The sequence below is a fragment of the Manis pentadactyla genome, chromosome 3, assembly GCF_030020395.1.
Source record: "Manis pentadactyla isolate mManPen7 chromosome 3, mManPen7.hap1, whole genome shotgun sequence".
Classification (NCBI taxonomy): Eukaryota; Metazoa; Chordata; class Mammalia; order Pholidota; family Manidae; genus Manis; species Manis pentadactyla.
This window is the reverse complement of record NC_080021.1, coordinates 173617106-173631557: the sequence shown is the minus strand read 5'-3', so window position 1 is coordinate 173631557 and position 14452 is coordinate 173617106. Positions and strand designations below refer to the sequence as shown.

At 37.6% G+C, this 14452-nt stretch overlaps 1 protein-coding gene across 6 annotated transcripts in view; it reads right to left on the bottom strand.

The window, feature by feature from the left end:
* Positions 1 to 14452, bottom strand: part of FOCAD (focadhesin) — a 274352-nt gene that overhangs the window by 89685 nt on the left and 170215 nt on the right. For all 6 annotated transcript variants that reach the window (XR_005025293.2, XR_005025296.2, XR_005025295.2 and 3 more), the window contains one exon: positions 773 to 865. Coding sequence is in view for 3 of the 6 variants with exons in the window: in XM_057498735.1 (XP_057354718.1) it covers positions 773 to 865 (93 nt within the window). In the remaining 3 variants the exon portion in view is untranslated. The remainder of the gene's footprint in view (positions 1 to 772; positions 866 to 14452) is intronic.

Genomic DNA, 14452 nt, shown 5'->3' with positions numbered 1-14452 from the left:
TATAATTCATTTATTTAGTGAGTACCTATTACGTTTTCGATAGTATGTCAGCTTCTAGAGAGACAACAGAGAAGAAAACACAGCTTTAAGGAACACAGCCAACTAGAGGGAGTCCCTAGACAAATAACTAAGGTGATAAGGGCTTCACAAACGGAAGCATGGATTCTAAGTACACAAGAAGGGCACCCAATTCAGACGGGGAGGGTAGGGAAGGCACACAGGTACCTTCCCAGATAAAATGATCTTAAAGATAAAAAAGAAACTGGTGGGCAAAGAGGGAGTGGCAGTGCCTGCAGAAGAAGGAACACTGTGTCAAAGCCAAGAGGCGACAGAAGATACTCTGAGTTTGGAAAACAAGCAGACTTAGCAAGCCTGAGACAAGATTCAGGTTGAGAGAGAAGACTGGAGAAGTGAGCAAGCCCCAGGTACAAGGGCAGAGGTTGAGCTCATGGTGGGACATGTGTGAGTCAAGGTACCGTGGGCCAGGCATGGGGGCCACCTGGGACACTTAGGAGATGTTTGGCGAGCAGCACAATGTAAGAGAGGAGGACTCAAGAGGGAGCTCTGGACAGGACGCACAGGGGTCCACCAACATTTAAAATTTAAGTGGTTACGTATATATGCCTTATATTCTTTTATGAGCAAGAACAACCATTGTATTTTTTATAGTGTTATTTTCCTAAGTGTTTTTATATTAAATGCATACTTGCAGTAAAATCTGAGATAATAAGGAGATCCTCGCCTAAAGCAAAGTATCCAGTGGTTTCATTACCTGTAAAATGGCATGGTAAGCTCGACTCATATATGCCAGCCAGGCCTGTGGGAGAAAAATTGCACGATGCCACTCTGAAAGCTGGATGTGAACCTGAGGGAAAAACATACCACAACATAAGTTAGACTATACAGTATTAAAATCAGAACAAAATGCTTTCTTTCCTTTATTTAAATGGGTTGGGGTCTAAAAGAAACCAAATCAGCCTGGGATCAGAACCACGATTTAGATCTCTTTTATATTTTCAAGGAAGAGTTGAGAGCCGTGTAAGACAAAATAAAATAAGCCTGTAAATTTCTAAATTGAAGCAAACAAAATCCTACAATAACTACAAGTTAAGATGTACATGTAATACAAATATATCCCTGAAAATTAGGGGGAAACTCTATAAAGCCTCTTGCCCATGTCAGGAAACTAGGTATTGTCTAACAAATCCCCCCAGTAATTTTGTATTGTCTAACAAATCTAGTAAACTAGGTACTGTCTAACAAATCCCCCCCAAAAATAAATATTGCTCACATCCTGGATTTCCAATATGACAATTTCTAAAGTAATAAACTTAAATTGCCAACAGAAATATCATGTTGTGTAGAAACCATGATGGTAAGGAATGCTAATTCGTATGGCACACAGCAATTGTGTACACCACGAGATAAATGTCCTTTAATCACTGTGGGTAAACAAGAGAAAAATGATATATGCCAACACTGAAACCCTGTTTCTGAAGAGAGGCCCAGACGAAACATCTGGTTTTCATAGTCATTTCTGTTTCTACCTATTAGTATATGGCTATCTTGCAACAAATCTTCCCAAGGTCTGCTTCTCTTAAAGAAAGATCACTCAAGAAAAACAGTCACAGTGCCTCACATTTCATATTTCCTGTAACTCATCTCATCTAAACACAAACAACTAAAACTTCAGTCTGTATCCTAGACACGAAAAACAACAAACACAAAAAAGCCAAATTTCTAGGTAATCACCCCAAAATCGTAGCCACAGCATGTAAAGAGATTTTACTATATTATAGGAATTGATTTTCTTAATTGTGATAGGGAAGAGCTCAGCCTCTGTAAATACAGTTGGTTCCCATGGCCTCTGGTATTTTCTCTAATCCCAGTCTCAGTGAGGGCCTGCTACATACAAGGTACTATGAAGCATTATGAAGGGTATGAAGATAGTCAACCCAACTGCGCCTGCAGGGAGCTTTCTAGTGGGAGAGGAAGAAACAGGCACAAACAGATCAGGGCAAAATTGTGAGGAACTTTTGGGAACACAGAGAATAAAGAGATTAATTCTGTTTAGTATCTATCATCTCTCATTCCACCAGTGGAATTTTTGTAGATAATTAGATACTCGGGTATGAAAAAGATACTCAGACCATGAAATGAGCTTTAAAAAAATTATAAAGGTACATTTCTTCTTTTTCTGATTAAGTTCTCACACTACTGAGTAGGTAGTGGGAAGTCTTGTCACTACTTCAACAGAAGCCCTTAAGGAGTGAGCCCACCAGGAACTATTTCTTCTGTTATCCCGGAAGCAGATTAAAACCTAGGCCACATTTCCAGCTGAGGAAATATTAATCAGTCTTTGGCCCTGTTTACTGTTTCCAAAATGTCAGGGAAATTTTTTTTCCTATTAATTCTGTTTTCTTTTCACAAGATATGCTATCTTTAAGTCCTATTGTGAGACCTGGATTTAACAGAAAGAATACTCAAACACCATACCCAAACCTTTTATCTTTTACTTTAGAATCTCAAAATATTTAAAAATTTTCCTGCCAAATAATCCATGGACATCATTGCTCTGCTGAGAATATCCAGTCTCAGCAAACTGGCAAAAAAACACTCAATGCTTTCGGAAAACAATGGTCTCAACTACTTCTTAAACCTGAGTTAAAAAAAATAAAGTATTACAGAAAAAAAGTAAAGGGAAATGTGCAAATCAAATGTTGAGCTTCTAAGAAGAAAGACATTCATACCAGGAAACTTATTCAAAAGGGCATTGTAAACTAAAGGTTAAAGCTAATCCTCCCTGCTGTCCCAATCACATCTGAAGGTGGGTGCAGGGACACAATAGAACGCGTGAGCCTAGACACCAGCCTAAACTCACGGTTTATGAGATTTACCTAGCTTCAGTGTTCTATGGGGTTACCAGTGAATAACTTTTTTTAATAAAGGTATTATTGATATACAATCTTATCAAGGCTTCACATGAGCAACACTGTAGTTTCAACATTCATCCATATTATCAAGTCCCCACCCCCTGCCACCCCACTGCAGTCACTGTCCTTCAGCATAGTAGGATGCTACAGAGTCACTACTTGTCTTCTCTGTGCTGTACTGCCTTCCCCATGACCTAGCTACATTGTGAGTGCTAATTATAATGCCCCTCAATCCCCTTCTCCCTTCCTCCCTATCCACCCTCCTCATCTCCTTCCCTTTGGTAATCACTAGTCCCTTCTTGGAGTCTGTGAGTCTGCTGCTGTTTTGTTCCTTCAGTTTTGCATTGTTGTTATACTCCACAAATGAGTGAAATCTTTTGGTACTTGTCTTTCTCCACCTGGCTTATTAGCAGTGAATAAATCTCTTTAAAAATGCACTTACAGACTCAGGGAAATAGCTCGAAGACAGCCATGCCCTCACAGTACCATGGTGTTACAGGCAAAAGAGATTTCCTTGGCCATTTTTCACAAAAAATTTTAGGATGAGATTCCAATTCTGTATATAGCCACCCATATAGGTTACTGTTGCTAGGTTGAAAAATGCAATTAGCATTTTCAAAGTATGAAAATTACGTATAATTTGTTGTATTTGTGAGAAGCCTTTGAAGTAAACCCAATTAAGAAAATAATTCTAAATCATGAAGTTGCAAACTTGTTATTCAGATGATAAAGCAGGGTTCTTAACTACTGTGCACCAAAATTAATGAATATGTGAAATATACTTTTTTTCTAATTATACATCCCCTTGCAATGACAGGTACCTAACGGGCTGTTGAGATGAGCAGATTCTACGAGTCAGATGAGAATACGAGTTTTCTATGTGTAAGAAGCAGTAGGTATAATGAAACACTACCCATGTGCCTATAAAGGTGTCCACATTAGGGAAACGCACAAGTAGGGTAAGGGGGAGAAGGATCACAAAGTAAGACGGGGACGGGAGCAGGTCAGTATGATCGGGTAAATCTCATTGAGAAGGTGAAGCCTGAGCAAAGACTTGGAGGAGATGAAGATGTAAAAACCAAGGTATGTGCTGATGGGAATGTAAAATGCTTCAGCCGCTGTTGAAAACAGTTTGTGGTTCCTCACAAAGGTAAACATGGAGTTACCATACAGCCTAGCAATTCCACTCTTCCATACATAATGCAAAAGAATTGAAAACATATATTCAAACAAATACTATGCACAAATGCTCATCACAGCATTTTCACAGTAGCCAAAGGATGGAAATAACCCAAATATTCATGAATAAATAAATGGATAAACCAAATATGATATGTCCACAATGGAAAATTATTTGGCCATAAAAAGGAATGAAGTACTAATGCATGCTACAGCATGGATGAACCGTGGAAACACTACATGGATGTAGAGGAAACAGACACAAAAAAGCCACACATTATATGACTCCACCTACGTGAAATACCCAGAATAGGTAGATACAAAAAGACAAAGCAAATTAGTGGTTGCTGGAGTAGGGAGGAGGGCATGTACAGTAATAAGGGGGATGATGGTGGGGGGAGATCGTTTAATATATACATGGTCACATTTGAGAGTGATGAAATGTTTTAGAACTTGATAGAGATGATGAATGCATGCTGTGAATGTGCTAAATACCACTGAATTGTATACTTTAACATTTAAGATAGTTTTATGTTTGGTGAATTTTACCTCAATTACAAAATGAAATACAAGGTAAGGCAAAGGCCCTAAAACGAGCACATATGTGGCTGGCACGGCTGAGGCTCAGATGGGGGCACAGAGAGAGAGGCGATGGAGACAGTGGCAGATTAAAAGGTGGCCCAGAGAATGCAGGGCCTACTAGATCACTTTTCAGAACTTGCCTTTATTCTCACTAAAGGGGAAGCCATTATAAGGTTTTCAGAAGGAGAATGATGTGATCTAATCTATGTTACAAAGGGACCATGCTGACTGCTATGTTGAGAAAAGACTTCAGGGGGGCAAAGGTCAAAGGAGGGGAAAAGAAGACTACTCAGAGGCTATTGCAACAATCCAAGTAGGAGATAATGGTGCCTCAGAGTTGTGCCAGAAACACTGCAGAATAAGAGTTTTCAAATACATAGCTATAAAATTTCTCCACCGCAACCTAAATATTAGGTAAACATTAAGTAAAATACCAATATATAAAACAAAATGGTGAAGTGAAACTTGTCTAGACAAGTGAGGACAAAGGCTGGGGGCTTGGTATTCACCCCTCTTGATCATCAACCCTATTTTGTGTGCTCCCTAGCAATCCTTAAAATACGGTTCTAACTAGAGGGACATGAAAGAAATCAGTGGTTGCCCAGAGTGGGAGGGACTGATTATGAAGGAGCAATGGGGCGGTTTTTAGGTGACAGAACTAACTGTTCTTCTCTTGACTGTGGTATTTGTTACATGAATGTGTACACTTGTCAAAATTCACAGAACTATACACCAGAAGGGAAAAATATACTGTATATATATTATACGTCAAAAAATAGTTAACAATCAGGAGATTCAAGATGGCAGCGTGAGAGGTGAGACAGAGAGCTCCTCCCAAAACCACAAATAGAATGGAAATACAGTTAGTTAATACAACAAACCCTAAAATAGCAACAGGAAAGAAGGCCAAACCAGACTGAATACAGACCTCACAAACAGAGCAGACCTCATGAAACAGGGTGATGTACGAAAGCCCTGATCCAGCAGGACCCAAGCCCTTCCCCTTACTCCAGCTCACCAGCGGGAGGAAAAGAAATGGACCAAAAAACAAGACCCATCTATATGCTGCCTACAAGAGACTCACTTCAAACCCAAAGACATAAAGAGACTGAAAGTAAAAGGATGAAAAAAAGTATTTCATGCAACTAATAGGGAGAAAAAAGTTGGAGTTGCAGTACTTGTACCAGACAAAATAGACTTCAAAACAAAGAAAGTCACAAGAGACAAAGAAGAACATTACATAATGATAAAAGGGCCAGTCCAACAAGAGGATATAACTATTACAAATATCTGTGTACCCAACACAGGATCACCTACGTATGTGAAACAAATACTAACAGAATTAAAGTGGGAAATAGAATGCAATGCATTCATTTTAGGAGACTTCAACACACTACTCACTCCAAGGGACAGATCAAAAAGACAGAAAATAAGTAAAGAGACAGAGACACTGAACAACGCATTAGCAACAGATGGACCTAATGGACATCTACAGAACACTCCATCCAAAAGCAACAGGATACACATTCTTATCAAGTTCACATGGAAAATTTTCAAGAAAAGATCATATACTAGGCCACAAAAAGAGTCTTTTTAAATTTAAAAAGATTGAAATTGTATCAACCAGCTTCTCAAATCACAAAGATATGAAACTAGAAATAAATTACACAAAGAAAATGAAAAAGCCCACAAACACATGGAGGATTAATAATATGCCCCTAAATAATCAATGGATGAATGACCAAATAAAAATACAGATCAAGCAATACATGGAGACAAATGACAATACCTCAACACAGCAAAATCTGTGGGATGCAGTGCAGGCAGTGGTAAGAGGGAAATATATTGCAATACAGGCCACCTCAAGAAAGAAGAACAATCCTGAATGAACAGTCTAAACTCACAATTAATGAAACTAGAAAAGGAAGAACAAATGAGGTCCAAAGTCAGTAGAAGGAGGGACATAATAAAGATTAAAGCAGAAATAAATAAAATTGAGAAGAATAAAATAATATAAAGAATCAATGAAAGCAGGAGCTGGTTCTTTGAGAAAATAAACAAAATAGATAAACCCCTAGCCAGACTTAACAAGAAAAAAAGAGAGTCAACACACATAAACAGAATCAGAAATAAGAAAGCAAAAATCACTATGGACACCACAGAAATACAAAGAATTATTAGAGAATACTATGAAAAATTATATGCTAACAAACTGGATAACCTAGAAGAAATGGACAACTTTCTAGAAAAATACAACCTTCCAAGGCTGACCCAGAAAGAAACAGAAAATCTGAATAGACCAATTACCAACAAAGAAATTGAACTGGTAATCAAAACACTACCTAAGAACAAAATCCCTGGACCAGATGGTTTCACTGCTGAAATTTACCAAACATTTAGTGAAGACCTAATACGCATCCTCCTTAAAGTTTTCCAAAAAGTAGAAGAGGAGGGAATACTCCCAAACTCATTCTATGAGGCCAGCATCACTCTAATACCAAAACCCAGCAATGACAACACAAAAAAAGAAAATTACAGACCAATATCCCTGATGAACAGAGATGCAAAAATACTCAACAAAATATTAGCAAACCGAATTCAAAAATACATTGAAAAGATCATCCATTATGATCAAATGGGATTCATTCCAGGGATGCAAGGATGGTACAATATTAGAAATCCATCAACATCATTCACCACATCAACAAAAAGGACAAAAACCACATGATCATCTACATAGATGCTGAAAAAGCATTCGACAAAATTCAACATACATTCATGATAAAAACTCTCAACAAAATGGGTATACAGGGCAAGTACCTCAATATAATGAAGGCCATATATGACAAACCCACAGCCTACATTATACTTAACAGTGAGAAGCTGAAAGCTTTTCCTTTAAGATTGGGAACAAGACAAAGATGCCCACTCTCCCCACTTTTATTCAACATAGTACTGGAGGTCCTAGCCACGGCAATCAGACAACACAAAGAAATAAAAGGCATCCAGACTGGCAAGGAAGAAGTCAAACTGGCCCTATTTCCAGATGACATGATATTGTATATAAAAAAACCCTAAAGAATCCACTCCAAAAGAACTAGATCTAATATCTGAATTCAGCAAAGTTGCAGGATACAAAATTAATACACAGAAATCTGTTGCATTCCTATACACTAACAATGAACTGGAAGAAAGAGAAATCAGGAAAACAATTCCAGTCACAATTGCATCAAAAAGAATAAAATACCCAGGAATAAACCTAACCAAGGAAGTGAAAGACTTACACTCTGAAAACTACAAGACACTCATGAGAGAAATTAAAGAAGAAACCAATAAATGGAAACACATCCCATGCTCATGGATAGGAAGAGTTAATATTGTCAAAATGGCCACCTTGCCTAAAGCAATCTACAGATTCAGTGCAATCCCTATCAAAATACCAACAGCATTCTTCAATGAACTAGAGCAAATAGTTCTAAAACTCATATGGAACCACAAAAGACCCCAAATAGCCAAAGCAATCCTGAGATGGAAGAATAAAGCAGGGGGGATTATGCTCCCTGACTTCAAGCTCTACTACAAAGCCAGAGTAATCAAGACAATTTGGTACTGGCACAAGAACAGACCCACAGACCAGTGGAACAGAATAGAGAGCCCAGATATTAACCCAAACATATATGGTCAATTAATATATGATAAAGGAGCCATGGACATACAAAAGGAAAATGACAGCCTTTTCAACAGCTGATGTTGGCAAAACTGGACAGCTACATGCAAGAGAATGAAACTGGATTACTGTCTAACCCCATACACAAAAGTAAACTCAAAATGGATCAAGACCTGAATATAAGTCATGCAACTATAAAACTCTTAGAAGACAACATAGACAAAAATCTCCTGAATATATAACTTTGCTGAATGCAGCTCCCTGGGCAAGAGAAACAAAAGCAAAAATGAACAAGTGGGACTATATCAAGCTGAAAAGCTTCTATACATCAAAGGACACCCTCAGGAGAACAAAAAGACATCCTACAGTATGGGAGAATATATTCATAAATGACATATCTGATAAGGGGTTGACATCCAAATTATATAAAGAGCTCATGCACCTCAACAAACAAAAAGCAAATAATCCAATTAAAAAATGGGTAGAGGATCTGAACAGACACTTCCCCAAAGAAGAAATTCAGACGGCCAACAGGCACATGAAAACATGCTCCCTCCACATTACTAATCACCAGAGAAATGGAAATTAAAACCACAATGAGGTATCACCTCACACCTGTTCTGATGGCCACCATCCAAAAGACAAACTACAACAAATATTGGCAAGGATGTGGAGAGAGGGGGCCCCTCCTATACTGCTCATGGAAATGTAAATTAGTTTAACCATTGTGGAAGGCAGTATGGAGATTTCTGAAAAAAATAGAAATACCATTTGACCCAGGAATTCCATTCCTAGGAATTTACCCTAAGAATGCAGGAGCCCAGTTTGAAAAAGACATATGCACCCTGTGTTTATCACAGCACCATTTACAATAGCCAAGAAATGGAAGCAACCTAAGTGTCCATCAGCAGATGAATGGATAAAGAAGACATGGTACATATACACAATGGAATATTATTCAGCCAGAAGAAGAAGAAAAATCCTACCATTTGCAACAACAGGATGGAGCTAGACGGTATTATGCTCAGTAAAATAAGCCAGGCAGAGAAAGACAAGTATCAAATGATTTCACTCATCTGTGGAGGATAATAACAAAAAAACCTGAAGGAACAAAACAGCAGCAGACTCACGGAACCCAAGAATGGATCAATAGTTACCAAAGGGAAAGGGACTGGGGAGGATGGGTGGGAAGGGTGGGAATAAGGGCAAAAAAAGGGTTCATTATGATTAGCATGTATAATGTAGGGTGGGGGGACATGGGGAAGGCAGTATAACACAGAGAAGACGAGTAGTGATGCTATAGCATCTTACTACGCTGATGGACAGTGACTGTAAAGGGGTATGTGGTGGGGACTTGATAATAGGGGGAGTCTAGTAACCATAATGTTGTTCATGTAATTGTACATTAATGAGAGCAAAATAACAAAATAGTTAACAATCACTACTTTTAGAACATGTACTTCTCAAACACTCACCTCCCACTATCTATCACACTCTGTACATTTCTTTGTCATCATCACTCAAAGTCTACTCTTCCTATTTATATCAGTATCACCAATTTATATACCATTCACTGAGGTTTGAAGCTTCTGATTTATCCTGGGCTTCTCCCTTGCCCCAACTCAACTGTCAACTCTACCTCTGAAATCTTTCTTGTATTTTTCCCTACTTCCTCAATGGTTTAGTTCTAATTCCTGTGTAGATTACTGAAGCCAACTTCCTGATGCTAAGATCCTAAAATCTTTCATCGTAGTACATTCCAAATGGTGTTGTTACTGTTATACTAACTCAGAACTTCTTTTCAAAAACCTTTGATGGTTCATTAAAGAATAAGGCCCGAAATTTTCTGTACTATGTTCAAAGTCTTTTAGAATCAAAAGCACACCACTCACTTTAAGAAATAATTTGTTCTTATGAAGAACTCTGCTGCTGGCCAGGATCCTCAATGAAATCTACCTAGTTGATTTTCTGCAACTCTCTTTCACTTAAACCATTTTATGGCTGAACGTGGTTACAAGCCAATTTCCAAACTGCCCTATACTCTACAGGACATTTGCACTCATTGCACTCATTACTTACACCAACTTGAATGCCCCATCTTTCTCTCATCTCTACTTAATGAAATAATTTCTCCTACTTCTATACTTCCAGTATCCTATAGGCTCCTCCTGGAACACTCAAAAGATTCCATTATAGATCGCTTGTGTATGGACCTTATCTTCATATACTCCTAAGGGCAGAGATCAAATCCTGTTCATCCTGGAACATGTCCCATGGTACCCATAACACTGCTTTGCATGTAAGTGTTCAAATGAGCACCTGCTAGTTTAACCAAATTAAAAGTATAGTATTTGATTTAAGACAAAATTTTGTCATGTGAAAACTAAACCATCATCAACAAGTATTCACAAAAACTTAGGATGTTCAACTTTCAATCATGCTGGAAACACAATGTTAGAAAACCTTTTGGTAGACACAGCTTAATTCAAACACTAGTTGTTGATGACACAGTTACCTGTAATTTTATAAAAACATATCCAAAATGTTCTGGCCGGGAAATGTTTAATTACAGAAACACTAGGTCAACAGAAAATTTCCCACTTAGAAACACAAATCACAGATGTAAGGGAATGTTGAAATATAGAATGGAAAATTTGATCTTGTCTCCTGATCTACATTTTACTTGAAAGGACTACACGGCCACTTAATTAGTTAATTTACTCTTCAAAATACATTGCCCACAAATTTGGTAGTTTTCTCTGCTTATTAGATAATCTTAACAAATATGATAATTCATTTATAAGAAAATATCCATTTTAATCAAGTAAGACAAGCTTTGGGTGAGAGGTTGCCTGACTGTCAAACTAGAATGGGATAAGGTTGGGCAGCATATAAAAACTGACACGTAAACTAAGTGCTCACTGTTGTTTTAAAACACCAGTCTCATAAAGGAAGGCATTTTCATGCTCCTTAAATGTATATATTATCAAAAGAATGAAAGTATTTAGCTTCAGCTGTTACGCAGACACACGAATACTTGAGCTGCTTCATTTGGTCTCTGACATACACATCCCCAGAAGAAAAACCATTTGTATTTAGTGTTAGAGACCCCAAAAGCCACTCAATGTTCCATTGTTTATACATGAGAAATAATAGGCTTCAATTTTCTGTCAACAGTAATCTTGTTTCCACAAAATAATTTTTTTTTATGCCTGTCTCCTGACAAACAATGATTGGAAGACAAGAAGGGAGGGTTTGTAAAGGATGCATTTTTAAAGTAAATGACACTCATCCCTTTCTGGACATTTAAAACTCTCTCTCCCTCTCTTGCCTACTCCCCTTTCCCATCAGGATAACATTAGCTTGAAAGCTGACAATTCAATCACATCTCAAGCAACCATTTACCTAGTCTGTTATTTAATAGGAGGGGGGAAAGCCCAGTTACCATAACAACTCACATCACATGGTAATTATGGCGTCTCTAAAATACAGCAAACCATACTTTCACAGTGTTTTCTAAGGGGAATGTGAAGTAAGCACAGACAACACTTCCCCCAATTATTATTCGGAATCTTCATCTAATTGTTTCATATTGCATGAATACTACAACTACTCCATGTTCTTCACAAGAAATATTTTTTTAAATAAAGAAGGACCCGAAGGAAAAAGGTAAATACATTCCTTGTATTTCAAAGTATGGGTTATATTACATGTACATTTGGACATCTAGAGAAAAGATTTATAGGAGGCAGAAGAAAGACATAATTTTTAAGGCAAAAAGAGTCCAGTGATAGTCAACTTTAAAAAAGAACATAGAAACAAAGATTTTGTTCAGAGTAGTAGCACCAATAAGTCTAGATAAGATTTCTCTGAACTAAAAATGAAAACAAGACCTCATTACCTAGTGCTGAGGCAGGAACATGGTTGGGCAGCAGTGACAGGATCAGGAAAATCTGCACGTGCCCAAAGATGGAGAAAATAATGAAGCACGGCTGCCGCTCTCACCCAGGGATGAATCTGTATCATCCAGCCTAGGTGAGAGCGTCATGTCAGAGTCAGACATGCCACAGGTGGGCAGGGCAGGCCACGATGTTCAGGGACGGGAACTGCCATTCACCTTCAGCCTCCTCATCAACAGGAGCCAGGTTAGTCTCAGGATGAGAAGGGTTTATGAATCAGAGCAGAAGAAGACAGTCACTTGAGCTTGGAGAAGCCCTAGTAGATCTGAAATGACCCCTGTTGCCTGTTCAATGGAGCAAAGAGAGAGGGCACTTCAGTTTTAGAGAAATCTAAACAGGACAGCTGCTATACAGAACAGCTCCTGGTATGTCACATCAAACTCAAATCAGACTTAGACCTGTGAGCCTTCCAAAAGTAACATGGGAGAGTTTCACTTTAAGAAAAGCCAATGGAAAAAAAAACAGTTTTCAAAAAGAAGGGGATATAATACTTTCCAAAAGAATTCACCACAGATTGCATTAAACAACTGGTTGTCCATGACTTTGAAAATTACTTGATTACTAACATAGTCCTTGAGAAATATGGATAATTACATAAATCAAAATACACTTTAAAATATGAAGAACAGAGCACTTGGACACTCAAAACAAAGTTCTTTTACCCATTCATTCACCCACCTATATAGTTCAGGCATTAGGAAGGACACCGTCCATCTTTTAGATATATATAACCTTCGGCAGGGAGAGGAAGCTAAACCACATAAATGAATAACAACACAAAACATAAGCTTGTTCAAATGACAATAATGTCATTTCTTCATAAGACCTCAACAACTATTAGATACACCATCAATTTAATCACATTTCTGGAAAAAGGAAACTACCCTATTAAGTGCACATATGAAGTGTAAGATACATCCCAGTTCCAAAAAGATTAAAATCATTACTTCAACAAACATTTATGAAATGTCTACTATGTGCCAGGAATACTGGGCACTGGGGCTACCCTTTAAAAAGGGAAAACCGACACTAAAGTGTCACATATTCTCTGCCACCCAAATCCCTCCCCATGTCAGATTAGTAGGGATGGATAGGCAAATAGAGTGAAAAGTCTAATATATTAAATAAATCGAATTCACTGTTACAAACATTCCTAAAGAAACTCCAAGCCCAGATGGTTTCCTTGGAAAATTCTACCACACATGTAAGGAAAAATCATTTATTCAGACAGCATCACTCTGATGACACACTGGGCAGAGCACTGCAAAGAGACTACAGGACAGCATCCCTCATGAGCATAGACACAAAAATCCTTAACAAAATATTAACAAACCAAATTCAGCAGTATATAAATAGAATAACATATTATGGTCAAGTGGAGTTTATTGAGGAATGCAGGCTTGGTTCACATTAGAACATCAATCAAAATAATTCATTATATCGACCAACTAAAAAAGTATACGACCATCTCAACAGACATAGAAAAAAAATTGACAAAATTCAACATCTGTTTGTGCTAAAAAACTCTCAGGAATTTAGGAATAAAACAAAACTTCATCAACCTGAAAAAGGATTTCTACAAAACCTACCCAGACAGAAAGAAATATAACATCATACTTAATGTTAAGACATTGAATGCTTTTCCCCAGTACTATGCACAAGATAAGAATGCCTGCTTAACACCACTCTTACTCAGCACTGTATTGGAGGCCCTGGACAGTGTGTGAGGCTAGAAAAAGAAATGAAAGGTAGGCAGATCTGAAAGAAAGAAATTAAGATCATCTCTATTCACAGACAACATTACAATAAAAAAAAAAAAAGAATCTACAAGAAACCTACAAGAATATAAAAGTCGATTTGGGAAGGTATCAATTACATGTTTCTATACTAGCAATAAGCAGTTGGAAATTCAGACAAACCAAAAAGCAGTCTAACTGCACTAGCATCAAAATACTTAGTGGTAGGCAGAACTTTTTAAATTTAATAAAATATGTGCAAGATTTGGAGTAAGAAAACAATAAAACATTGACCTAAAATAGTGGAAACATGTACCTTATACATGGGTTGAAAGACTCATTATTATTAAGATGTAAATCTCTCCCAAATTGATCTACAGTTTCAATATATTTCTA